We start from the raw sequence: 25,762 nt of genomic DNA, 5'->3' as shown, positions 1-25,762 counted from the left end.
CAGGTTTTCATTTATGGCATTATTAATACCTTATTAGGGAATGAGAGGATTCTATGATCACTATGTTTGTTGGCCGTGTAATGAGCCCATTTCCTCTGGCACATGAGTCAGTGACTCGACCCTTTAAGCCTTTAAACAGTCATTCAACAACTGCTTTGTTGCTGATATATGAGAAATACTATTTTATTCAATTTCACGTTGTATTATACTTTAAACATATTGGTCACGCTATAGCAATAAGAGGCAATTTTATTTGTTGTAGATCTTTTCTCTTACTCAAAATCACTTGTTTTACCTCAAAGTGGTTTCAGTCTCTATACAGCCCTCATGGAGTGTGTGCACATGCATGTGTGTATGCGCGTGCGTGCACTTAATTCATTCTGGGAAACTCTGTGCAAGGCTAATTTCATCAGGGCTATTCACCTAGGTCATACATGCCCTATCTCAGGGCTCCAACATAGGATGTACTTGTAATTCATACATGCATACGTTTGGGGTTGTTTTCTAGCTATCAGAAATGGCTGTCTTGTGCCCTAAAAAGCAAACAAATTAAATGTCAAACATCAGCATTGAAACAAATTTATTTGGTAGTGGTGGGTGAGGGGTGGGGAATCAAGAAAGCTGTATTTCAAAGAATCTGGAACTCTTATTATGAATTCTCTTTTTTCGATGCTCTACTAAAACTTTTGGGACCTAGAGTGAAATGTGTTTTTTTGCGTTTCTCCTCAGGCTTGTACAGGGGGCGGGTGCACAGTGAGCGAGGCCAGTGAGGCCCTGACTGATGAGGGGGCACCCGAAGGTGTGCCAACTCCCAAAGCGCACTCCTCTTCACCTCACTCCTTTAACATCTCTTGGACTGAGCCTGAATATCCAAATGGTAAGTGAACTCTTTTAGCCTCAAGTTAAAAAGATGATTAGCAAAGGTAAATTAATATTCGAAATGGCAGCTTATATGTGGTGCTTAATTTTTAATGATCATTTTAGCACATAAAATACCTGAGATCGTATCATTGTCTGCAGTTGGGAGATTGTAGTTTTTAGGCTAACACACAATTTTGGTGGCTCAAAAGTGCTCCCTTTTGATAGTTCTTGTGTACTGCATCTTATTGTTCAATACGGTCCAGAAGAGGTGTAGAGAACAGATGAGGAACGAAGTGCTGTTATGACAGTGATGCTATATTTTCAATGACTTTTTGTTTTGGACAGTCATTAGTTCATTCTCGGAGAGGTAGAGAGATGGAAAGTCCATGCACATAATGTATTTCAAAATGCTTTTGCTTTAATAAGTTTTTCTTAAAAGAGACCACCACTTGGAACTCTGTGTTTTTAATATATTATATGTAGATATTTCAACCTGCAGTTTTTAAACAGTGTGTATATTAAATACATAGTCATTTATACTTCAAGTAGATTGTATATATTCCTAAGTGATATACACATCTTTGCACAGTTTAGAGAATTAATTTAACCAGTTAAAGTTGACTAAAATAAGATCTTGTTCTAAAGAATTTGTAATACCTTGGAGGTAGGAATTACTTCATTCATTTATTGGAAATATCTTTAAGTTTCACACAATATGGTGTCATTATTCCACACTGGCAGGAAACTTATTTAACATCAAATTTTGTTCCCTTTTCAAGACTTGTAACATCATAGGAATTGCTTTAAGTAGCTTGTTACTGAAAATTGAGATGGCCTCATTTAGCATAGCCAAAAAGAATGGAAGGGAAAAAAATGTAAATTTTATTAGTTTGTCTTATGTTTACTATGGTATTAATTATTCCAGTCATCTCATTTTAATTAAACTTTTGGCAAATGCATTAGATATGTTTGAGGTAATGGAGAGAGCTCAAATAATTAGAGTGAGTGATTATCTCCGTTATTGAAGTGATGCCTGTACTGTTACAAATTTCCTAATAAAAAAAATAAATGGATCTCTATTTGATACTTACATTAAACAGTCAGAAAATCTTGTCATACTTTGTGCTCCACAAATGTATCTAGTCCATAGGTGGCAATGCAAATGTTAGTGATTTATTCCAATTGGATTGCTGTTCATTGCTATTACAGGATTTACATAGTAGAACATTCTCCTTCATACCCATGTGTTGTGGCACCTGGAACCACAAACTGTACTCAGAATCCCAGGCAGACCAGAGAATTACTTTTGACATTCCAAATCACATTTGTATATTATGTTCTGTGCATTTACAAGCAGTTTTAAAATATATTCATTGAACCAAAAAGAATTTGAGAGGTTTTGGAGATTTCCGTAACACTTTCATTGTATTCAAAAGTCTTGTGTTTAATCACATCAGAATTTTCTAATTTTCTTATGTTTAATCACATCAGAGATTTCAAAATTTTTATTGTGGGGCAGTGGTTAGACACTTAAAAGGTAATAGTGTTCATTTAAAAAGTAACCAATTTTTGCGCCACTCCTTCTCTCTTCACTTTCCCCACATTTTCCAGGGTTTGATTTTTATTGTCTATCATCTGGAGAGGGATAATCTGATTGTTGTTAAAAAATTCTCCTCTAAAAAAATTTTTAAAAATTCTCCTCTATTTATTTGTAAAGCCCCCATACTTCCCCCTAAAAACTTAAAGAATAAAATACAAATTCTTTAGTCTGATATTCAGATCACTCTCAATTTATGACTCAAGCTGCATTTACAGAGCCTTGTAACACATATTCCTTTCTAGAATACATGTGACTTACTGTAGGGTTGCAAGATGTGGGTGCGGAGTCAAATAGGCCTAGAGACAAAGATGATCTCTGCTGTGTGGTAATGTGTTACTTTGGGAGATGTACTAAATTCTGTGAGCCCTGATTCTCTTGATTATAAAATTGGAGTTGACAACCCCTATTTTCTTTGCATATTTACCTGTGCAAACCTAACTCATTCCTCAAAAGTAAACATGGGCCTCTTTTTTATTTTTTTAAGATTTTATTTATTTATTTGAGAGAGAGAGAGAGTACAAGTGGTGGGGAGGCAGGGGGAGGATTGGCAGAGAGAGAGGGAGAAACAGACTCCCCGCTGAGCAGGGAGCCAGACTTGGGGCTCGATCCTAAGACCCAGAGATCATGACCTGAGCTGAAGGCTGAAGCCTAACACACTGAGCCACCCAGGTCTCCAAATGTGGGCATCTTATTTCATAAAATTGTTCCACTCTCCTTGAGTCTAGTGAAGCTTTTCCTCTTTTCTTGATCGTCCTAGGTTCAAATTTATCTGGGTATGTGTCCAGCGTGCCCAACAGATGATAATGACCACAAATCCATCATTTCTCTTTCCTTTCACAGAGCCTAAGAGTGTGTTGTACTTTCTGTTGGCAGCTAATTATATTTTGTTCACTTAGTTGTCTCTTGCGAAAAATTGCATTTGATCAAGAGCATGTATACTGTAGAGTGCTGACTCTCTGATGATATCGACAGAAAGAACAGAAGTAGTTGTGGGCCAATTCCTGGAACATATTTGTTTGAAATGTATTTGTTTCTGAACCATATTTGTTTAGCTGTGTGGGGTCTGACACTAGGTTTTTCCTTTAAGAATTTGCATTTTTGCATTTGAATTAAGAATTTTTAATTTTCTTTCTAAGGTATACGTAGGTCAAATTTAATGGAACTAGGCCCATGTTGCAATTTATGCTATATTTTAGTTGCTTTTTATTTTTTGAGTCTTCTGCAGAAGAGTAATAGATTGCAGCATAAAATAGGTTTCATCCTTATGTTACTAAAGAAACCCTCTCAAATTATTTTAAATAGTGTTTCTCAAACTTTTCTGATCATTGGAACCATCTTAGTGGCACTGACTGAAGAAGTAGACTGTAGTATCCACCAAAAGTCCTGAATAATCAAAATGTCCCTTTGGCCTGGTTATCCTAAAATGCTCATGAGTATTTAAAGTTCACTCTACCTGAGACCGCTCTCCTTAGGCCCTTTCTTGAGACCTCCACATGGATTTTTATTATCCTTTACTTTGAGCATATCCAAATTGATTTCTCCACATGTTCTCTGCCCCTCTACCTGCCCTTTCTCCTGTGTTTCTCCTTTTCCTGATTAGCACAATCCAGTCACGCCAGCCAGAAAACCTGGGTGGCATTCTTGACATCAGCCCTTGCTCACTCCTGACTTGTCTTACCCCCATGACCCTCAACTGTACTCCTCTAATGAAGGTCACTGATATTTCTCACCCAGATAACTTTAAGAGCTTCCTCACACCCTGCAAAAATCTGGATTTGTTTATTCAAAGTATATTTTTTGATGATCCACTTGGTGCAATCATTCTGATGATACCAAGATGAATTTGCCTAATCCTTGATCTTCAAGATACAGGGATTCCTTGAGGGAACAAATAACCGTAAGGTAGGGATGTGAATAAGGTGCCAAATGTATGGAGAAGAAGCTCTCTGAGGAGCCCTATAGGATGTGGGAGTGTCATCCCGCTGGGTCTTCATTACATGTGGCAGCTCCAGAGATACATATGCATTTAGACTGACATGTTGTGTAACAGATGCTTCTTGCACGGGTTTGCACGCTCTGGGATCCAAAATCTTGACTCTTTTAGTCAGTTATACACCTAAATAGAACATTTCACTAGGGCTTACTAACATGAAAAAAAAATATGAAGAAATAATAAACCCACTTTTGGTAATAGGAAGTATGTATGTTTCCAAATATGTGTCCATATGTGACAACATGTGAGAGATATAAAAAGTTCTGATATAAATGTCTAGTTCTTGCCTGTCAAGCAATTGGTAGCCTTTAGCCAGCATGGCTTAGGTAACAGGTTGTCTGCTTTTCATAAATGATTCTGATTTAAACAGTCACTTGTGACTCATCAGAGTCTTATGATAATCCTGATCCAGTGGCTAAGAGAATGGCCCCTTGCCCTTCTGATTTCCATTCTCTTTGTTGTCTCCCAACCTGCTCCTACTTTATAGCTTATGCTGGGAAGCTTGCTCTTTGCTTCAGGGCATGCTTCGTGTGCTCTGAGAATTTTTCCTGTTCTGGAACTTTTGTTCTGTGCTGTACCAGCGGTTCTAAGAATAGTGCCTGACCCACATAATAGATGCTCAATTAAACCTTTGCTGATTAGCACTATCAAAAGAAAAAACAAATGCACAGAAAATAACAAATGTTGACAAGGATGTCAAGAAATCAGAACCCTTGGGCACCATTGGTGGGAATGTAAAATAGGGCAGCCATTATAGGAAACAGTATGGAAACTTTCTCAAAAAATTAAAAATAAAATTACTGTGTGATCCAACAATCCCACTTCTGGGTATTTGTCCAAAAAAATTGAAAGCTGGATCTTGAAGAGATTCTTGTATACCCACATTCACTGTAGCATCACTCACATTAGCCAAGAGATGGAAGACACCCAAATGTCCACAGATGGATGAATGGAAACAAAATGTGGTGTGTATATATATACAATGGAATATTATTCTGCCCTTAAAAAAAGAAATTATCACATGCTCCAACATGGATGAACCTTGAGGACATCATGCTAACTAAAGGAAGCCAGTCACCAAAAGATACAGCACGATTCCACATATATGTGGTATCTAAAGTCATCAAACACAGATATCAAAGACAAATATGTAAAATATACATTTGTTAAACCAGAATCAGATTATACTAGCTGGCCTGTTGTGCAGCTTGCTTTTCTCACTTAACAATGTGGTGGAGACCTCTTTCCCTGACAGGGAAGCAGGGCTCAGCTCTAATGTTTCAAAAGGCAATGGAATCCTGGTGACTAAAACCACAGCTTATGTGACCCATATTTTATCAGTGGATGTTTATGTTTCCATGATTTTGCTATTATAAATAATGCTACTTGCTATTAATTGCCTTAGTCTACCAAGTAGTCTTTTTAAAAAAAAAAAAAAATTATTTATTTATTTGAGAGAGAGAGAGCATGAGTGTGGGGAGAGGGGCGGAGAGAGAGAGAGAGGGAGAAGCAGGCTCCCCAGGGAGCCCACCAAGGGGCTCTACACAGGGTTCCATCCCAGGAACCGGGGATCATGACCTGAACCAAAGACAGCTGCTTAGCCGACTGAGCCACCCAAGTAGTCTTTAAGTACCGGGTCTTTATCACTTGATTCACACCTAAGGTTTTGCTTTCCTTCAAACGTGTCCTACTTAATTCTAGATCCTTGCCTCACTTACCTGGAAAAATGGTGTGACACTCTAGCTCTGTCTCTCTAATCAGAGCGCTTGGCATCCACGTTCCCTCTGGCAAAGGTGTTCTCTGCACGCTGCAATTTCAGGCAGGATTTTTAAACCCGGATTTTTAAACCCGAATAAGAGCCACTTTTAGGTAGATAAGAACCCTTTATTGTGTAGCACCTGGACTCTTTCTTTGTCATACCACCAGCCATCGATGAGCTAGTAGCACAAAGGATTGCTGTCTAATAAATTTAGTGACCTGTGTTGTGAAGATTACAATTGCATGATTATAATTATGCTTTTGAGAGCTCTCAAAATCTCATGAGCCATAGTCCCTTTCAGAAGCCAAGGCCTTAGAATCTGTAAATATGTTTTATTTGCTCACACTTGAAGTCCCCCGTGCTAAAATCAGCATAAACATCTGACTACAGCAAATTTATTCCTTGTTACCTAGCATAACACTGAGTGACATTTGAAAGTAATTAAAATATTTTTAAAATAGTAACTAGAAATAGAGAATATGAAATTCTCATCCTTTATTAATATTTACAATTGCTTGTAACAATTCACTATCCTTACCTAAGTCAATTTACTAAAACAGTTTCCCTGTTAGATTGTGACCCACATAAGGGTAGGGATGTGCCTTGTTCCCTAGTGCCAGCAATTGGCAGGGTGCCTGTCATGGGTAGCTGTTAAAGGAATTAATGTTTACTGATGATAGGGACAATAATAATATGGTGATTGTGTGGATGTCAGAAGCATAGGCATATGCAATCATACAACACATGTAAACACACATTTATGATTGTTTTAGAATTATGTAACTTAGGTGAATGATTTCAAAGGCAGCAGAAAGGCATCTCCCCCTTGGGCTTCAGAAGGCTCAAAGACTCGATCGTTTGGCATAAGATTTCCTCAGCCCAGTGATTTGTTGAGATTCTGAAGAGACCATGTGAAACTGGGTCTGCTTTGCACACCTCAGAAAGGGCAGATTGTTACTGCCATCAAGATCAGGTAATGTCAAGATGCGCAGAGAAAAAGGAGAGCTGGGCACCCATTAGGCAGGGTTCCAGGGACCTCATGAGAAGACAAAGAGTACTTAAGGGACCTATGAAAATATTTTCCTAATTCAGCTTCTTGTACTGGGCTGGTGTTTTGAGAACTCATATACGGATATGTACTAAGACAATGGCAACTGTGTCGATAAGAACAGAAAGAATTTAGGAAGTTGATTGTCTTTGCAGACTTATACATAGTACCTTGAAGCCAGTAGAGCATGATTGAAAGAGCATTTAGTTCAGTTTGTCTTTTTTTTAAGATTTCATTTATTTATTTAAGAGAGAGCAAGCGAGAGCAAGTGCAGGGAGAGGGGCAGAGAGAGAGGGAGAGTCTTGAGAAGACTCCCTACTGAGCTAGGAGCTGGGCACAGGCTGAGCACCGGGCTCAATCTCACGACCTTGAGATCATGACCTGAGCCGAAACCAAGAGTCGGATGCTCAACCGACTGAGCCACACGGGTGCCCCCATTTGGTTTAGTTTTCAACCATATGTATGATTTCAGAAATGGGTGGCTGAGAAATAATTACAGAATTTTATACACATTCTGTATATGTCCTCCTTCACATTAAGAGATGATAAGAAAGAAATAGGCTTTTATAATATATACGTGCAAAGGTGTGTATGTAAATACGAAGTGATTCACCCATACGAAGAAAGAAGTATTTGATTTCCTACCAACCCTGATGGTAATAGTAGTAATAATAGATACTGCTTAGAACTGTGTGCACGGGGGATCCCTGGGTGGTGCAGCGGTTTGGCACCTGCCTTTGGCCCAGGGCGCGATCCTGGAGATCCGGGATCGAATCCCACATCAGGCTCCCAGTGCATGGAGCCTGCTTCTCCCTCTGCCTGTGTCTCTGCCTCTCTCTCTCTCTTTGACTATCATAAATAAATAAAAATTAAAAAAAAAAAAAAGAACTGTGTGCACGGCATTTTAATCCTCACAACCAGCCATGATATGAATATTGCTATTCTAACATTCAGATGTAGAAACTCAGATTTATAAGTATTAATTTCTCAAGACAACTAGTAAAGTAGGAATGTAATACTAAACAAGGTGTGAATGACTCAAAAAATGCAGGATTTTATTTACTATACTCTCCTGCTTCTACTTTTTGTAGAAAAGCTCATAAATCAGGATTCCATCTAGCCACATGAAAAAAAAAATTCTTTTTTAGATACTTTGACTTGTTTGATGCATCATTCTCAGTGACAACACTCAACATTCCTAAGATCTCTGTTCTGATTTTTCTCTGGTTTTGAAGAAATAACTATTTTTTTCCCACTTTTTATGTTGAACTAACTTTATTTTTAAACAGCCACAATGCGGTTCGGTTCTCTTTCTGGGAAATGCTCAGTTTTAATAGGAGAAATGGATTATAGAATTCAGTGAATCACTTAGGAAAACTGCCTGACAGTTTTGAGCAAACCTTGTGTAACTTTTATGAAACACCTCCTATCAGTTTGTCAGGTAGGATTTCCCAAGCACAATCTTTTTTAGATTCCGTTGATTCCATTTTTAGGAGAGCATAACAGTAATAAGGCATTATTCCACAATGTGAAAGCTGTTCTCTCTTTTCCTTTTTAATTGAAGGATCAAGTATTCACACAGGGAGATATCTGCCATATTCAATCAACATCTGGACCTTGGGGGAAAGCCCACAGTTGATATTCATATTGCCAGGCTGTACTGGAAAAAAAAAAAGGAAACAAACAAATATGCTTGGAGCATCTATATTCACTATCCGTGTTATTTTTATGATGCACTAAAGCATTGTTGTTTAATTCTTACAGTAAACAGAATTCTTCAGTGTAAATAGAGATACCTTGTATTAAATTTACATCGTATTGTACTTGTATTGAATTTCCTTGGTTATGGATGACAACCTACTGAGCACCTTAGGAAACACAATTTGACAGAACAGGAGGAAGAGGCACAAAGATACACATCCCAGTGGATGTGCTTTGTGGGCAATTATGATTCAGCTTCCCTGTGAGAATTAAACACCTTTGAGATCCTACCATCATGGAAGGAGAAAAGTGATAAACCTGAAACTGCTTACCCTGGTGAGCCAGTGGGAATTAAAGATCCATTTTGTGGATTGAAAAACCAACTTTGTAGAACTGGATTAAATACCCTGATCCCCCTTACCAGACACCATAATATTGTTTCATTGTGTTAGAGCTAGTTTACCAATTATTAGCACGAGAGAATGAGCGAGAGAGAAGGACAGAAAATACAAAACACTGCAGCATAATGCATGACCGTAATTTTTTTATGTTAGATGTATATATTTTGAGGCTTCTCTGGATCCGCTCTTTGCTCTTCCACTCTTTCCTGTATCCCACGAAGCTGATCTTTCCTCACAGAATCAGTGAGCTCTCTCTCTCTCTCTCTCTCTCTCTCTCTCTCGCCTCCTTTTGGTTTGTCCATGGGCTCTGGCAGCAGCATCCAGAGATGACAGGGTGGGAGGGGATTGGAGTCTCAGGAAGTAAAGCCTTTGTTCCCTTTCCACCAGGCTCTGGGCTCCATGGCAATATTCCTCCATCAAGAGGTACAGCTCCTTCCCAATGGCCCTTTCCTATATTTCCAGCTTTTTTTTTTTTTAAGAATTTATTTATTTATTTATTTATTTATTTATTTATTTATTTAAGAGAGAGATTGAGAGTAGGAGTAGGGGGCAGGAAGGAGGCAGAGGAGGAGAAGCAGGGAGAAGCAGGGAGCCTCATGTGGGGCTCGATCCCAGGACCCTGAGATCATGTCCTGAGCCAAAGGCAGATGCTTAAGGAATGGACTGAGCCACCCAGGCGCCCCATAACTCCAGCTCTTTGTCCAGGTTCGCCAAATCTGTTCTCATCCTTTCCCTTGCAAGTTTGAGGATGTTTATGGGCTCCTACTTTAATGGTTAACATGGTCTCCTAGGAGGCCTGACTATGACCCAGTTGGGCATGGCATCATTACCGCCCAGTGCTTTCCCTTAACTCTGCCCATAACTTTGTAAATGAGTTTGAGTCGCCATCAAGTTTCTTCTGAGACCTGAGACCTTAACTGATTCTTAAATCTTGTATAACCCACACTGAACACACATAATTTGGGGGCTGGATGTAGAGATAAATGTAAAATGTATTCCGGGAATAGCAAAATTACATAAGTAAACACATAAAAATGCCATTTGATTAAACTTTGTTTTGGCACTCCAAACATTATAAAAGCAAATAAAAACAGTGTTCAAAAGTTCTAGATGAAGATTGCTTATCTACTAAGTCTGTGGTATTTAATTTTTAAACAGTAACCAACTCATTGATGTCTCATTGAAAGCTTTCTAGTATTATAAATATTTATTTGATAATCAATCAAATAATGATTTGTGACATTCTTTCTCTTGATGAAGTAGGTCCAAGTGCCATGTGCATCTTAAACACAAGTTTCCCAGGTCAGCTTAGTTTCTTAACCCACCTAGATTAGGTTGGCCTCTGTCACCCCCGCCACTATCATTTTTTCTTCTTTTCCATCTAGTTCTCCTATAATAATCTTTGCACACACGTAATCCACTGAGTCTGTCTTCTCACTTAGATTGAAAGTTTTATGAAAGCAGGACCAGGACTGTTCTGTATTCCCAGCTTGGAACACAATGTCTGGCCCATAGGAAGTACTCCATATATATTTACTGATGAGTCAGATAACTACCGAAAACCAAATTCACTACATCCAGCAGATTTTTTTTTTCAAAAGGTGTTTTAAAGCACTTGGTAGGTACCTGTTTTGTTTTTTGTTGTTGTTGTTGTTGTTTTTCACATCGTACTCTCCAGACTTGTTTGGGATAGGAAGGAATCTTAAATAAAGAGCATACGTATAAGAAACTGCTAGGTGATGACAGATAGCATACCAGTGGGGAATACAGACCTGTCTAAAATGTGCTTCCAAGAGATGGGCAGGTTATTTTTGACAAGAGATGTGCATAGGAAGAATAGTTTAAGGCAAGGTTCCCATACCAAATAAGGCTTTAATTTACTCCAAAAGGAAGGGACAACTCTAAGTTCATTCCTCGTATATGTGACACACTTAATTCCTAAGGTACCTTCTTGTGTGCTCACTTATTTGATTTTCACATTAACTCCATCAAACCTCCAGGGTAAGGAATATTACCCCCATTTTATTGATAAGGAAACAAAAGCTTAGACAACATGATTTTTCTGACCAAGTATTAAAGGTGTGTGGTCATGAGAGAAAGGCTGTATGTTCCCCATCCTTTTTTTCTAAAAGCTTAATCAAATGTCATTGGATGAAATCACAGCTCTCATACCACCACAAGGCCACCAGGTACCTGGCTAGTGTCCATTCTTTGGTGAAGCTTTCATCAACACCAGCAAACCATTTACTCTTAAACAATGTCCACAGTGATGTCAGGTGCTTGGTCCAGTATACAGTCCTCAGATGGATTCTCATTCATCTTGAGTTAGTGTTGCAAAGAGGATACAGCCAACACTTAGATCCTCAGGAGTCCTCAAGGCTGGTGGAAAGACCCCTAAACTCCATCTCAGCCCCTTTCTTCTCAAACAAAAGCAAACCAAAAGGTTGAAAAGAAAAGATAGAAAGAAGCAAAGAAAGTTGGTGTAGCTATTTAAATATCAGACAAAGGAGATTTGGGGTCAAATGATTAATAGTGATAATTAGGTAAATTCAGATTTAAAAAGGGTGACTAAAATTAAGAACTCTTCTTTCATCAAAATGTGGTTTAAAGTTCCTGAAAAATAAGTAATAAAGTGGGATATAATATTTGTAACATACATAACTGTCAGAAGACTAGTGTTCAGAATATATAAAGTATTCTTAGGAATCAATAATAAACTGGGGACAGAATATAGCCAATAATAATTATAATAGGATTGTACAGTGACAGACTGTGCCTTCATTTATCATGGTGAGCACTGGGTCGTGTATAGAATTGTATCATCATGTGGTACACTTCAGAGTAATATAGCATTGTCAACTACATATCAATAATTTTTTTAATATATGAACTTAAGCTTAGAAGAAATGAACCCCAAACTCCACTCGTTGTTTTCTTAAACATTTTGTCAATGGTAATATATTCACAGATATTACAAAAATAATAATGTACTGGGGAAAGATCTGAAAAACCATTTCACAAAAGAAAAATAAAGTAGATGCTGGTAAATATAAGGAGAGGTGCTCAACTTCTTTATTCAGCTGGAAAATAAAAAATAATAATAATACCAAAATAATATAGCATTTTACCATATGTAATACTGGCAAAGTTTTGTGTTTTTTCTTAAGATTTATTTATTTATTTATTTATTTATTTATTATTTATTTATTTATTTATTTATTTATTTATTTATTTATTCATGAGAGTCATGGAGAAAGAGGCAGAGGCATGGGCAGAGGGAGAAGCAGGCTTCATGCAGAGAACCTGATGTGGGATTCGATGGGCCCACGGCAGACGCTTAGCCGCCGAGCTACCCAGGCATCCCTGGCAAAATTTAAAAGTGTGACTATACAAAGTCCTTTTGAGGATATGGAACAAAGAGGGGATCCCTGGGTGGCACAGCGGTTTAGCACCTGCCTTTGGCCCAGGGCGCGATCCTGGAGACCCGGGATTGAATCCCACATCGGGCTCCCAGTGCATGGAGCCTGCTTCTCCCTCTGCCTATGTCTCTGCCTCTCTCTCTCTGTGTGTGTGTGACTATCATAAAAAAAAAAAAAAAAAAAAAAAAAGAGAACTCACATGCACTATAGGTTGTAATGGGAATTGATGCACTCTCAAAAACAGTTGAGTGTTGTCTAGCAGAATTGAGTATATCCCAACAGTTCCACTTGGGATCTATGCACTAGGAAACTTCATTTCTGCCTCAGGACACACATACAAAAAATGATAAAAAGCTACAGTGTAGTAAGAGAAGGTGGAGGCAATCCAAATAGCAACAATAGAATAAATGAATGAATTGTGCTGTGCAGGAATAGGACTCAGCAATGGAAATGAGCGAAGTATGACTACCCGTAACAGAATGGATGGGACTCATGCTTATTATGGTGAATAAAAAAAGATGCAAAAATACATATACATATATTTTTAAGTAGACTCCACACCCAGTGCAGAGCCCAACACAGGGCCGAAAACCATGATGCCAAGATCAAGATCCCAACTGAGATCAAGAGTCAGACGCCCAACCTACCGAGTCATCCAGGTGCCCCCTAAAAGTGCATATTATGTGATTATATTAATATAAAATTGAAAAATACACAGAACTTAATTACATCATTTACGGATGCATTCCTAAGTGGAAAAGGAAGGAAAACGTTCTTTAAAAGCCAACACAGTTTTCAGGGCAGAAGAGAAAGAGTTGGAATGAGGGAGGACATGTGGAAAATTCATGGGGTGCTGGCAATATTTTGTTTTTTAACCTTGGTGATACTTACATGACTTTTTGCTTTTACGTTCATCTTTAAGACATAACATTTTATGCACTTTTCTATGTTATGTTTTATCACATAATTTAAAAATACAGAAAAAACAGTTGCACAGAAGTTGAGAGTGTAATGTCTGTGTACCGTCCAGTCCGAGTGTTTCTGTGTTACACCAACCCATAGCTCTGACACTTTTTAGCTGTCGTGCATTGGCCGTGTTATTTCACCTTTCTCAAACTTGATTTTCTCATCTGTAAAGGAAAATTGAAACTCTTTTTGCCTTCAGGGATTTTTCATGAGGATTGAACAGTATACATGCTGTTGTTAATTTTTCAGCATAAATATCCTCTGACTTTCAAGTGTTTGCCTCTTCTTATCTGTCATACTTCCCTACGTAACAGCTTTTGTTTTGTATTTTGATGAAATGTTATGTGTCAAGACAGGTACAAATTCACATGCAGTTGTAAGAAATTATGCAGAGAGATCTCAGTGACCCCTTGCCTAGCTCCCCCAGGGTGCTGTAGAAACTATAGTACACTATCCCAACTAGGGTTTTGACACCAAAACAGTCAAGATGCAAAACAGGAATGTGACTTTTTTTTATTCCCCCAATTGGCAAACTTTGTCCCACTTTGGCTATACATGCCCCCTTTGAAACTAGCAGTAGAGAGGTAAGTTAGGTCTTGTAGCAGGCTTTTGAAAGTCTTTCATGGCTTCCCTTACAGACCATCTCTAAGGTGACAGATCCTTTGCTTTCCTAACTAGTGACCTATGATGCCATACCTCAGCCCTAAGCATCATAAATTTGTTTTATTAAAGAAGAGAAAGTATATAAAACTGTTAAAGGTATTTCTCTCTTAGAATTCCATGTTATTGCTGCAATGTGGCATTCCTACATCCCTGCCTCCATCACGAGTTACTATATATCTGGGAAAAGGAGACTTAAAAATTATTATTTTTTCCTTTTGGTATTTTCAGCTCCATGGTCTTCCCTAATCCGGTCTATTGCATGTGTGACTCTAGAGGAATTCTTCTAAATACAATGTTTATTGTTCCCCCAGTAAATACACAAAAATGTCCATGGTTCTACTGGGCATCACAAAAGCCTCAACCCTTGGAGTGGCATCCAAAGCCTGAACCTCCTTTTGAAGGCTTGTTTTCTATTAGGCTTTCACCAGTTACAACAATAACAACAGAATATGGATCTATTTGGATATCTTTACTATACTTTGCTTTTTCTTGCTTCAAGGCATTGGCAAATGTCATTTCCCCACCAGGAACATCTTCCTGAGACATGGCCTTTTCACATTTTGACTTTTATGCAAGACCCAGCTTCTTTGTACAGAAACCTTGGCTGCTCTAAAAAGCTTTTAGGACTCACTTTAGCCAGAGTGTTTGCCCTCTGCTAGAAGCTCCTGTATGGCTATCCCATTTGTTGGACATAAAGTTTTTGCTTTTATTTAACTCTTGAATTGTTGTTTAATTAGACCTGTGTTTAACCCTTTTCTTACTTCCATAAAGGCAATAAAGGCACATATTATTTCTTATTCTATCCCCCAAAGTACCAAGCATAGTATCTTTCAGGAATTGACTTCCAGTAAATATATATTAAGCTTTTCATTAGGCTCAACTTAATTGCTTTTAGGGCCAGAACATGTACATCATGTCTTAATTTGAGTGGAATTCCTAAATATTTTAGCAGAGAAAGTTAGGATAGAAATGAGTAAGAGGAGCAGTAGTAGTAGGGGGATGAGATTGCCAGGTTCCAAGCCTGAGTTGATATTTATTTGTATGACCTTGGGAAATAACTTAGCCTCCCTAAGCAACCCTTCCCTTAACTCTGTAACAAGGCAAATAACCCTTCGTATTTCTTGATGTTGTTAAAGTTAATGGAAATAATTCATATCACGTATAAAGCCTACTGTCTGATTCAAAGTGAGTGTTCAATACAGTTTTTAATAATAAAGTGTTTTATGATTTCAAAAATACTTATATGGCATGTTAAGAACTTTGCATTTCAATTTTTTTAAAGCTATTCATACAGGTCCTGTACTCTACTCAAAGAAGGAAAGTATCTCCTTAAACTTCACTTAAAATGTCCACTGGATTATATTCATTAGTTTTCATTATGCACTTTGGGAATCTGGAGCCAATAAAAATTGTTTTAATATATATTTTAGACATTACTTATTAAATGTATGTTTTTGGAACTGAATTATACAATATTTTGTATAACACTAATTTTATTTACATTAAAAAGTCTGCTAATAAAAAAAAGTCTGCTAATGAAAAGTTATGACATCTGCCTGCCTTTCTTGGTAAGAAATGGACTATTATATTCAAATGATATCTCTTATTGCCCACAAATTTGCCATAAACTTTGACTCTATGTCCTTAACTAGCATATTATAGCTACTGGCCTTGCTCAAACCAGGTCAAAGGCAATACCTGCACTTGACTTAGGCTCCTTTTTGTGGCAAACATAGACACCAGCCATAAGCCACAGTGGTATCCCACTTTGGCCGGATCTTGGGATCTGATGATTAGCTCATAAAGTCTGGACCTATGGGCAGAAAACCTACAGAGACCAACATCATGAGTCTGTTCCATCCTCACTACATGCTTACATTGATCTCAGCCTCCCAAGCCTGGGATGGGGAACTTTCATCTTGCTCGTACTCAGCGAAGGCCTGATGGATCCCTGATTGCATGTGGTGTGTTCAGATACATGTTTTGAAAAATGGCCCTCGGTCTGCAGTGTGAAGAATGAATTGTATGGAAACATGAATAATGCGTCAAAACATGTAGGTGGCTATGATTCTCAGGTATGAGATGATGGCAGGATGGACTAGGTGGCCATGAGTATGGAAATGGGTGAAGATCAGTTGGGAATGTAAAGTCCACAGGCCTCAGTGATGGAGTTGGTTTGGCGGGGGAGAGGGAGGAGAGTGTCCAGCATGACTTAAAGGTTAGACTATGCTTACCTAGTATACCCTTGGATTCTACAGCTTGGATCTACAATTGATCTTTTAGCCCTTCCTACAAATGCTATCAAATAGTGCTAATCTACAGAATGGTGGGTAACTCTGTATGTGCGTATGCATGTGTGCGTGCATGTGTGTGTATGTGTGTGTGTGTGATCTCATCTGTATGAAAGCTGAACTTCAGTCTCACCCACCTTTCCATTCAGATGCATCCTGAACCCTAAAAAGTTTCTGAGTAGTTGAATTAACTGTCACAAATCTCACTTAATTTCATTTTCAGCTCATTTGCCATGTATTCATCTTACTCTAAGCCCTTCTTTTAGTAACTGTCTATTATTTCTTTATTCTTAGTTCCAGATGTCATGGTTATCTAGTTTCTTGGCATAGCTTGCTAGGGGTTGACTTGCAGAAGTCAAGTAGACAAAACAACGAAGAAAATCTCGAGAGACTGTCACTGAGGGAGGAAGAAGTAGAAGGCAAAAAGCAGACATAGGAATGGATTAAGTATAGCCACTGAGTGATGTGAAGGGTAAAAGCCGGATAAGTATCCTAGATCTCATCAGTCCCTGAGGGCATTGCTGAATTAGAGAATATAGTCTTTGATGTCCATAATACACAGTTTGAGTCATCACGAGATGATTCAATTATATTCATTAGAGTCTGTGTGGGATGACAGGTAAGTACTGTGGAGTCCTTGTTAGAAAGATTTCCTTTAAAAATGGTTAAGATTCTTAAAGTTTGTACGTAAGGAATGAGATTTAGTTATAATGAAAATTAACTTCTATGAAATATGTCATTTCCCAATATGTCAGATAAATGAGATATTATGCACATAATCCTAGCATAAAAGAAATTCTCTGTTCCCCAATTATGTAAGAAAACGGAAATATTGATTTGGGTACTTTCTATGTCATTGTTGAAAAGCGGGTCAAGTAGATAGCATTTTGAGGGTCTTACAATTTCTTTAAGAGCTTCTCCAACACATTATTTGCACATAAGTTTTTTTTTTTTTTTTTTTGGTGAGGATTAAATGATTGCTTAGCAGAGTGCCTGGCACATCAGGACTTCTTATGATTATTACTGTGATTTTATCCATTTTTCTTCTCTTAAATTTCCTGTGACTATTTAGTTTTATACTGTATATCTTTCATTTCATAGTTTTAATTCATTTGTACTTTTGTGTGTTATGTATTAAATGACATTAAATCAAATACTTTCTATAAGTATTCTCAGAGTTATCATAGATGGTTGTACAGAATAAAGGAAAACAGTTGGCAGCCATCCTTTTTGTGTGTGTGTGTGTGTAGCCATAGCGCTACATGATAGTGAAATACTCTCCAAAATTTGGAAGTGAGGGAAATAGAGCTGCTCTTAAAAAGTAAGCTGTACAAAGCTTACCTCTTATCCTCATAAGAGAAAATGAGCCAGAGCAGTAGTTTTATTTAAAAAGTATTAGCTCATGTGATGTGATAAGCACTGGGTGTTATACTATATATTGGCAGATAGAATTTAAATAAAAAATAATAAATAAAAAGTATTAGCTCAAAAAAAAAAGTGTTAACTCATTCAAATATAAACAGCTTTAATCCTAAAGGATATATATACTGACCAGAATCTCACTAGTGAAACAGAAAATGTGCTAGGAATATAAGACAGATGATATTTAATATAAGGAGTTGGTTACAAGTGTGTCGGAAGGGCTACAGAAACAAAAAGGGTGATTCTCAGTGCCCTGGTGTTCGGCTTCCAAGCCGGCCTCATCTGCTGCTAGTTGCCAGATTTGCTGATTTGATGCTTCAACCATCAAGAGGCGCTACCCCAGCCTGAGCTAATGTGTCACCCAGAGTCCATCCCTGAAGAAGCTGGAAATGCCAAAGAGGCATTTCTGCAGCTGGCACTACCTGAGGCCATGGCTGCTTTGTCCCTCCGCTGACCTCTCAATGGTCAGCAAAAGCCTCAGCTCTTGGAGCTGCAAGTTGGACATTTTCTTTCTTCCTGTTTCTGCCCTCTTTGCAGCACCTCCCATCGGTGAGATCCAAGAGGAAGCCAACAAGCCACAGGGCTGCAAGTCAGAGGATGGGCTTTTAAGCCCAGCATACAGAACAGACTATAGACGTGTGGATGTGGGGCTGTGGGTAGGTGAATTAGATGAATAACCAGTTTATTCAGCACCCATGAGCATGCTTCTTTCTTCCATTAGTTTCCATGAGCAGCAGCAACCACTGCGTGCTTCCACCTAACATCCTACTGCGCTTTGTACAATGAAGAAGCTCTCGCCCTCCATCATCGTATCAACGCCTGAGGAGTGTTCATTCCCCCTTGAGTTTAGACACAACCTACCTAGATATCCTGCAACCTAGAAACTAAGATAAAATATCTACTAACTTTCTCTATATACATCAATAGGGAAAAGGGGAGAGAAAATTAGTTATTATGTACAAATCTTTATGTAATAGGAAAGAAATAAAGCATGAAATAACACCTGTGATTCTCATTTCCATAACTAGTTTAAGGCCACAGTTGATGTTTATAACCTCTTCTCTTGGCCCTCAGCCAGTAGTTCATCTGTTTGGGATTCTTGACCTAGTAAGGTAACCCAAACCTTCATTACTGCAGTGTGTATGTACTTAGTGTCAGCGTGCAGCAGGAAGCTAATTTCTCCTTCCACATAGTAACCTTTTCCTTTCCTATTGATATAGTTGCATGAGGATCCCGAATTGCCAGGTAAAATTCTGTTTTCTAATTTAGTTTTACCTTGGTTGCAGCCCACAACATAGATTTTCCTCCTTGTGGCTAGAGAAAGCAAAAATATTTTGGGTAGGTTATTAGGTGTAATAGTAAGAGGAAACACTCTGGCTACCTTCTCTTGATTCCCATTTCCACAGTGCTTACTACAGAAAAGCCAGCATCAAATACTGATCCTTAGTTCAAATCACTATAGGTGCAGCATCCTATAGGAACCCTCAAATCCACAGGTGGTATCACCCAGCTTGAGCTGTAATGTGCGCTTCAGGAGGCCATTCCAGAAGTCTCTTAGGCTATGGGTTGATGAGGTATATTGTAAGATGAGTAATTTTTATAGTGGTGACTCACATCCTACTTGTTTTGCTATAAACTAATTTTTAAATCAAAAGCAGTGTTATGAAGGATATCCTGACAATGCGTGCAGCATTCTGTAAGTTTGCACATGATGGTGCTGCCAGATATCATGAGCAGATTCTGAAAATGAGCAACTTCCTCCCACAAGAAAGGAATGCTTAGGAAAAAGCTCCTGGTCCGTGGCCCCACCAGTAACACTATCCCTAATGTGATGATGAGTGAAGACTTGCTCTTCCTTTAGGACAAATGAGACCAAATTTGGAGTTCCCAGGCTAAGCATCAGGCCTCTTGGAAGCCAGCTGAATTCCCTGAAAACCTTGATTTTGCTAGTCTTTTGTTGCAAAACTCATTCCCTCTCTAAATCTCCTATCTGTGAGCTCTTCTTTAATACCATCTTTTTACCAAGTCTCTTTTCCTATCTCAGGTAGCTAGGTATCTCCTTTTCTTGTAGCCTTACATTTTCCCTCTAGGTTGGATGCTAATATTTTTACTCTACTGCATGTTCATTAATTTATTCATTCAGTCAATATGTATTAAGTGCCTACTATGTTTGGGGCATGGTGCTAAGCTCTAGAAATACACAGGTGAGGAAGAGTCAAGATTGCCTTGGGGATCCTACAGAGAGGCAATTAAACAGCCACTGTGAAATTAATTTTACTTTGAATGAAGTTCAAATTTAGCTTATAAGCAAAGTTTTATTTCTCATAGTATAACGCTTGATCAGGTTGGGGATTCTGTGATTCCAGGGAACACGGATCCCTAACTTCTTTTTAATGAAAATATTTTGACTGCATAATTCAACTGATTATATTCAATAACTATTTAATCTCTCATATCTCTACTAGTTGATTTCATGAAAAGACACATAGCTTTCCTTCTTAAATAAATTTTAGTAGATCATTAAAACCAATAAATCTTAGCTTCTCTAACCCATTCATGGGTGTCTCATGAATGTACTTTGTGCCATTTGTGCAAGGTGTTTATGGTTAGGTTATGTAATATTGTAGTTGAGACATGGGTTCTGGAGCCAGACCTCCTAGATTCAAATCCTGAATCCAGCTCTGGCCAGCTATGTGATTTCGAACAAGTAACCTAATCCATCTTGTCTGAATTTCCTCATCTATAAAATGGTGATAATCATATTGCCTCTATTCTGGTAGTGCTGCTGGGAGAGGGTTAAAAAGGAGTTCATGCATAACAGGTACTTACAACAGTGCCTGACACATCCTGAGTAATATATAATGCATTAGCAGATAAGGTTATTTGACTTCTAAAGCACATCTATTAAGGATCTCATTTTAGAATGCAATAGAAATTATAAATATGCTTAATTTATTCATGTTTGATCTGGAACACAAATGATAGCTAACATGATGTAACAGGAAGAGTCCCATACTGAGACTCGTGGGTTCTATTTCTGTCTCTGTACTCATTAGCTTAACAATTTGATATTTAAGGGTTTAATGCCGGTTTGATTCTTAGGAAAGAGATAGGGCTTAGACTGAGGAAAATACCAGATGCTATGATTCAGTATTTCCATGAAATTAGAAATCACGTCAAGAGGTGTTTGCTTTCTTAGGACATTCTTTGCTATTGTCCGGTCACCATACTAAAATCCCATTATTATCTTCCTAGGTGTTATCACGAGCTATGGACTGTATCTAGATGGTATATTAATTCACAATTCCTCAGAACTCAGCTGTCATGCTTATGGATTTGCTCCTTGGAGCTTACATTCCTTCAGAGTCCGAGCATGCACGGCCAAAGGTTGTGCCCTGGGCCCTCTGGTAAGTATGTGCATTTACATTCTGGGAATGTATTAAATGTCAGATGACAGTGAATATCAAGGAAGAAGTAAGTGGTGGTGACTCATTCTCTGCACAGCGAGGCTTTCAAGCAGGATAGGAGATTTTCTTTTTATAAAATTTTATTTAAGAGTTAGTAAGAGTTTATATTCCACATAAATTTCAGGACTGTGCATAGGTCTAGTGAAGGAGAGAATCTATATTTCACTGAAATTTGTCAAGGTAAGTTGGCCAGTGTAGCAGAAATACATACAATTTTGCTTAATTTAGTCACATATTTACTTAAAGTGGATGTTTTTCTTTCTAATAATGGTCTCAACAAGGTAAGTTTATGATTAAAATGTGAAAACAATCCAAAGTCCCTGATTGCCACGGTGTGGCAACACTACAACCCAACAAGTGGGTCAGACAATTAAAAGTTTGATCTTGCCTCCTCTGATAGAATAAAATATATTTATATCATCAGTGTGATATAGTTTCATAAGAACAATATTTAAAATTATACCAATATTAGTTTTTGATGTCCATATTTCAGAGATCTATAGTATCTATTATTTCGTTAGCAGTTAAAAGGTTGACAAATTATGCTTTTTATTTTTTAATATAATTTTTCAAACTCAATGGTGCATAACTATCGTAGACTAGCATGACATTCCTTAGTTTCAAAACATCAGATTTTATATTTGTGCATTTTTCTTAATTAGATTTAGCTTCTTTTAAAGGAAACACTCATTACTTTTAGATATTTTTTGGCAATGTTTGCTAATGCTCTATCATTTTAATGCACTCTGTCTTCATTCAAGAGTGTATTATATAAATATTACCTTGGAAAACAGCTCTACAGTTTAATTCTTTGCTTCCTTATTTTTGATCACACCTCCCATTTTGTTTCAGAGGTTGGTTGCTTTCCAAGCTGCTAACATCGTCCATCGGTGGAGCGGAGCTGTAGTCTTTATTGCCATTAAGTATTTTATAGCTCAGCCCCTCTGATGGTTACTTACTCTTAAAAGCAGGATTGGCAATAGGCCAACTTTTCTTCTCCATTCAAAAGAAAAGCAAAAGAAACATGAGAACACTTCACATGAGCTTGAAACCTAGACTCTTTCAAAAATATAAACTGCACCTTGTGGTTCTGGCTACTAAATTGGCTCCTACACTGTCTCCTGATGTTCTGGGAACTTTAAACAGGGGGGACAGGGTTATTGATCTGCGTCCTGTGCAGATAAGATAGTGGGCGATGTTAACCTTAAGAAATCAAATGCCACAGCACCCTGACGGGAAGGGAGAGAACAGAATTGGATTGTAAAACCTGCTTTGCCATGGCCTCGTACATTCTAGACTCAGTCCTGATGTAAAGCACCGTTATTTTCTCCCCGTGGTACTTTTCTTTATCCTGAGCTCAGTATGCAAACGCTTTTCCCAAGTCAATGATCCATCTCTAATCACTGGGATTGAACAACAATGTCTTTATTTAGAACAAGTCAACTCTGTGCTGCCAAGAAGTTAAAACTGACGGTCCTCAATTGATTTCTAAAATATTTTTGTGCCAATTACAGTACATATTGGGCCCTTAAGAGATTACCTATCTGAATATCCTAAATCACCCTGGATATCCATCCCAGTCAGAAAAGATAGTACAGATTAAGATACATATATCACCTAAGGGTATTCTTTATCTAAAGCCCAGTGTTACACCAAGCATTTCATTGAAACAAAATATTCATGATTTCTATTTTTAGATCTTTTGCTGGCAGAAATTGAAAAACAAATTTTTGCGAGTCAATGTTTTTGTTCTAGGCGAAACTTTTTTCAGTGACAATTCCTGGTTTTTAGAAAGAGGAGCCTGTTATTTTACTATTTCATGTCATTGCTTTTCATGCATGCAGAGAAGTACTAATCCATGTGTTTTTGTGACAAATGAGCTCTGTTCCTGAATGTGGTATGGTTCACCCTCAAAACTGGCAAGTTCATATAATAAAGGGGGAAAAACAGTAAAAAGGACAAATTTGATAAAATAGAATATTTTAAAAATAAAAGCATATGCATATATTCCACATTTTTACCATTTTAATGTAGTATTAGCTCAATATGTTTTGCTTTTAGCCTGATCAAGTTTATGACTTATTTGTGATTTGGAAGGAATTACTCTATACCCATCTGAAAAAAAAAAAAAGTATTTTCTTGTAGTTTGCTCATTTCTCATCTGTTTACACAATATATTTGGCTTTTAAAGAAATTCCAATGTTAAAAACAATTTATAATGCCTTTGATCCTAATTTTAAGATGCTTATATGCATTGTCAAATTTAATCCCATAATTGAAGCTTTATAAATGTTTGAAATAATGAAAAATTAACAGAATAAGCAACAGAGGATAACTTTTTAAAGGCTTTCCTTGTTTTCAATTATATTGTTGAATTATATTAGAGAGAAACCCTTCACATTTTGTGTAGCTATAATAAGATGCATTAAATTTGTCCATAGGATAATCACTTTGCTTTCGTTTGTTTTTTTCCACTTAGCCAATGTTAGATAACACTGGTGGAGTCTAAGATTGGGAATTTTATGACTGTGTCTGGCCTTGGAACATTCATTGAATTCAATTCTCCAAGGACCCTCTTAAGGATGAAATGTGAAACTATAGGTCACTGCGGTGTGATATAGTTAAAAAGCTGCTTTGGTTTCTTGGTGATGGCATGTTTAGACACATAAATACACCTAAACACACATATATACAAGCTCAGCTTTTCACATTTATTATTTACTAAGACACAGATTTGTTATTTAAGACATCTAAATCTTAATGGTAATATGAAATTGTCAAGAAAATCCTAAATGGGAAATCTACCCTAAACCTGCTCTTTTTCCCCGTGCCTCATTGGCAAATATACTTAGTCTACTAAGCCTCAGATTTTTCAATTATTACAAAAGGAAAATAAAGCCCGCTTTAAACAGTATTGCTGTAAAATTTAAGTGAGATATTTATGCAAAGATTGCTGGTACATGATAAGAGTTTTATTAAGGACGAAAATTTTATTAAAATGTTTGCTTTCACTGCACATTTATCCTTAAAAAAAAAATGTTTTCTGTGCCAGAGGAAGTTTCCAGATAAAAGCCAAGCCAGCCTTCCAGAATGCCTTTTCCCTAACATTCTGTTAAGGCAAGGTAGATAAACAAAGAGGTAATTTTTTTTAAGAAGCTAAATCAGAGCAAAATAGTACAGTTGCCAAATCTAATATAGAGTAAAAACGGAGGTATTCATCCAGATACTTAAAGAAATTTTTAAAATACATCATTTTGAATCAACCAAATGTTTGAAGATAATAATATAACTACCTGGGATTGCCCTTAATTCTTCAACTTTTTGAATCTCATTTTATTCAAAACACTTTAAAATCATTTTCTATGCAATAATTTGAATTATATACATAGACTTAAAGAAGCCAATTGCATTGTTATGAAATATTAAAATGATGAATTGATATTTTTCCAGTCAAGTTTCTTTATCATTTTTTGGTACATAGTCATTAGACTAAAAAAAAAATGAGTAGGAGTTATAGATCTAAAGAACCCCATAGCCTTTCTCAGTTGAAAATAAAACATGTCGTGACCTCATACTTATTAAAAATTAACACTCTTGTCTTTTTCACGTTTATTTTCATAATTGGGAAAGTGTATTCGCCCTAACAAATGAAGGTTTCATAATTGAGAATATTTGCCTGCCTAAGGATTTCGTGTTTGATCACCTTCTGGTGAGGCATGAGCCTGTAGTCTAAGAATAAGGTCAAAATTATCAACGTATTCAATAAATCTTAAAAGGTCAAAGATTTGCAAGGATGCCTATGAGTTTGTGGTGATTAGTTAACAAATTTAAGCCAGTTATTAGAAGATGCTAAATATCCTGAACCTCATTTTACTTTCTTGCCACTTTTAACCATCCTCCGGTCACCTAGTCATTTTATTATTAGTTAGCTCCTAAAATCTTCCTGGCCCCTGTGCAGTTAGGGATTATATTTTATTTCAGAGTCCTTCTCTTTAACTAATTCATCTTTTGCTCTTTTCTGCATAGGTTCATTAACACTATATTAATGAAATTTTCAACTTTTTTGTGATTATACCTTAGGGATGGAGTCAGTCAAATAAATCCCAGACATTTATTTCTTGATGTCTGGCATGATACCATCTTTCTGTACCTGGCAGCAACCTAGCTCAGA

At 37.3% G+C, this 25,762-nt stretch overlaps 1 protein-coding gene across 1 annotated transcript in view; it reads left to right on the top strand.

Annotated features, from left to right (window-relative positions):
- USH2A (usherin) overlaps positions 1-25,762 on the top strand; it is a 684,230-nt gene that overhangs the window by 352,921 nt on the left and 305,547 nt on the right. The window contains exons 35-36 of the mRNA XM_025991680.2: positions 730-877; positions 21,380-21,531. Coding sequence (XP_025847465.2) covers positions 730-877; positions 21,380-21,531 — 300 coding nt within the window. The remainder of the gene's footprint in view (positions 1-729; positions 878-21,379; positions 21,532-25,762) is intronic.

This window comes from Vulpes vulpes, chromosome 5, assembly GCF_048418805.1.
Source record: "Vulpes vulpes isolate BD-2025 chromosome 5, VulVul3, whole genome shotgun sequence".
NCBI lineage: Eukaryota > Metazoa > Chordata > Mammalia > Carnivora > Canidae > Vulpes > Vulpes vulpes.
Note: the sequence above shows the minus strand (reverse complement) of the source record. Positions and strands in the feature narration are given on the sequence as shown.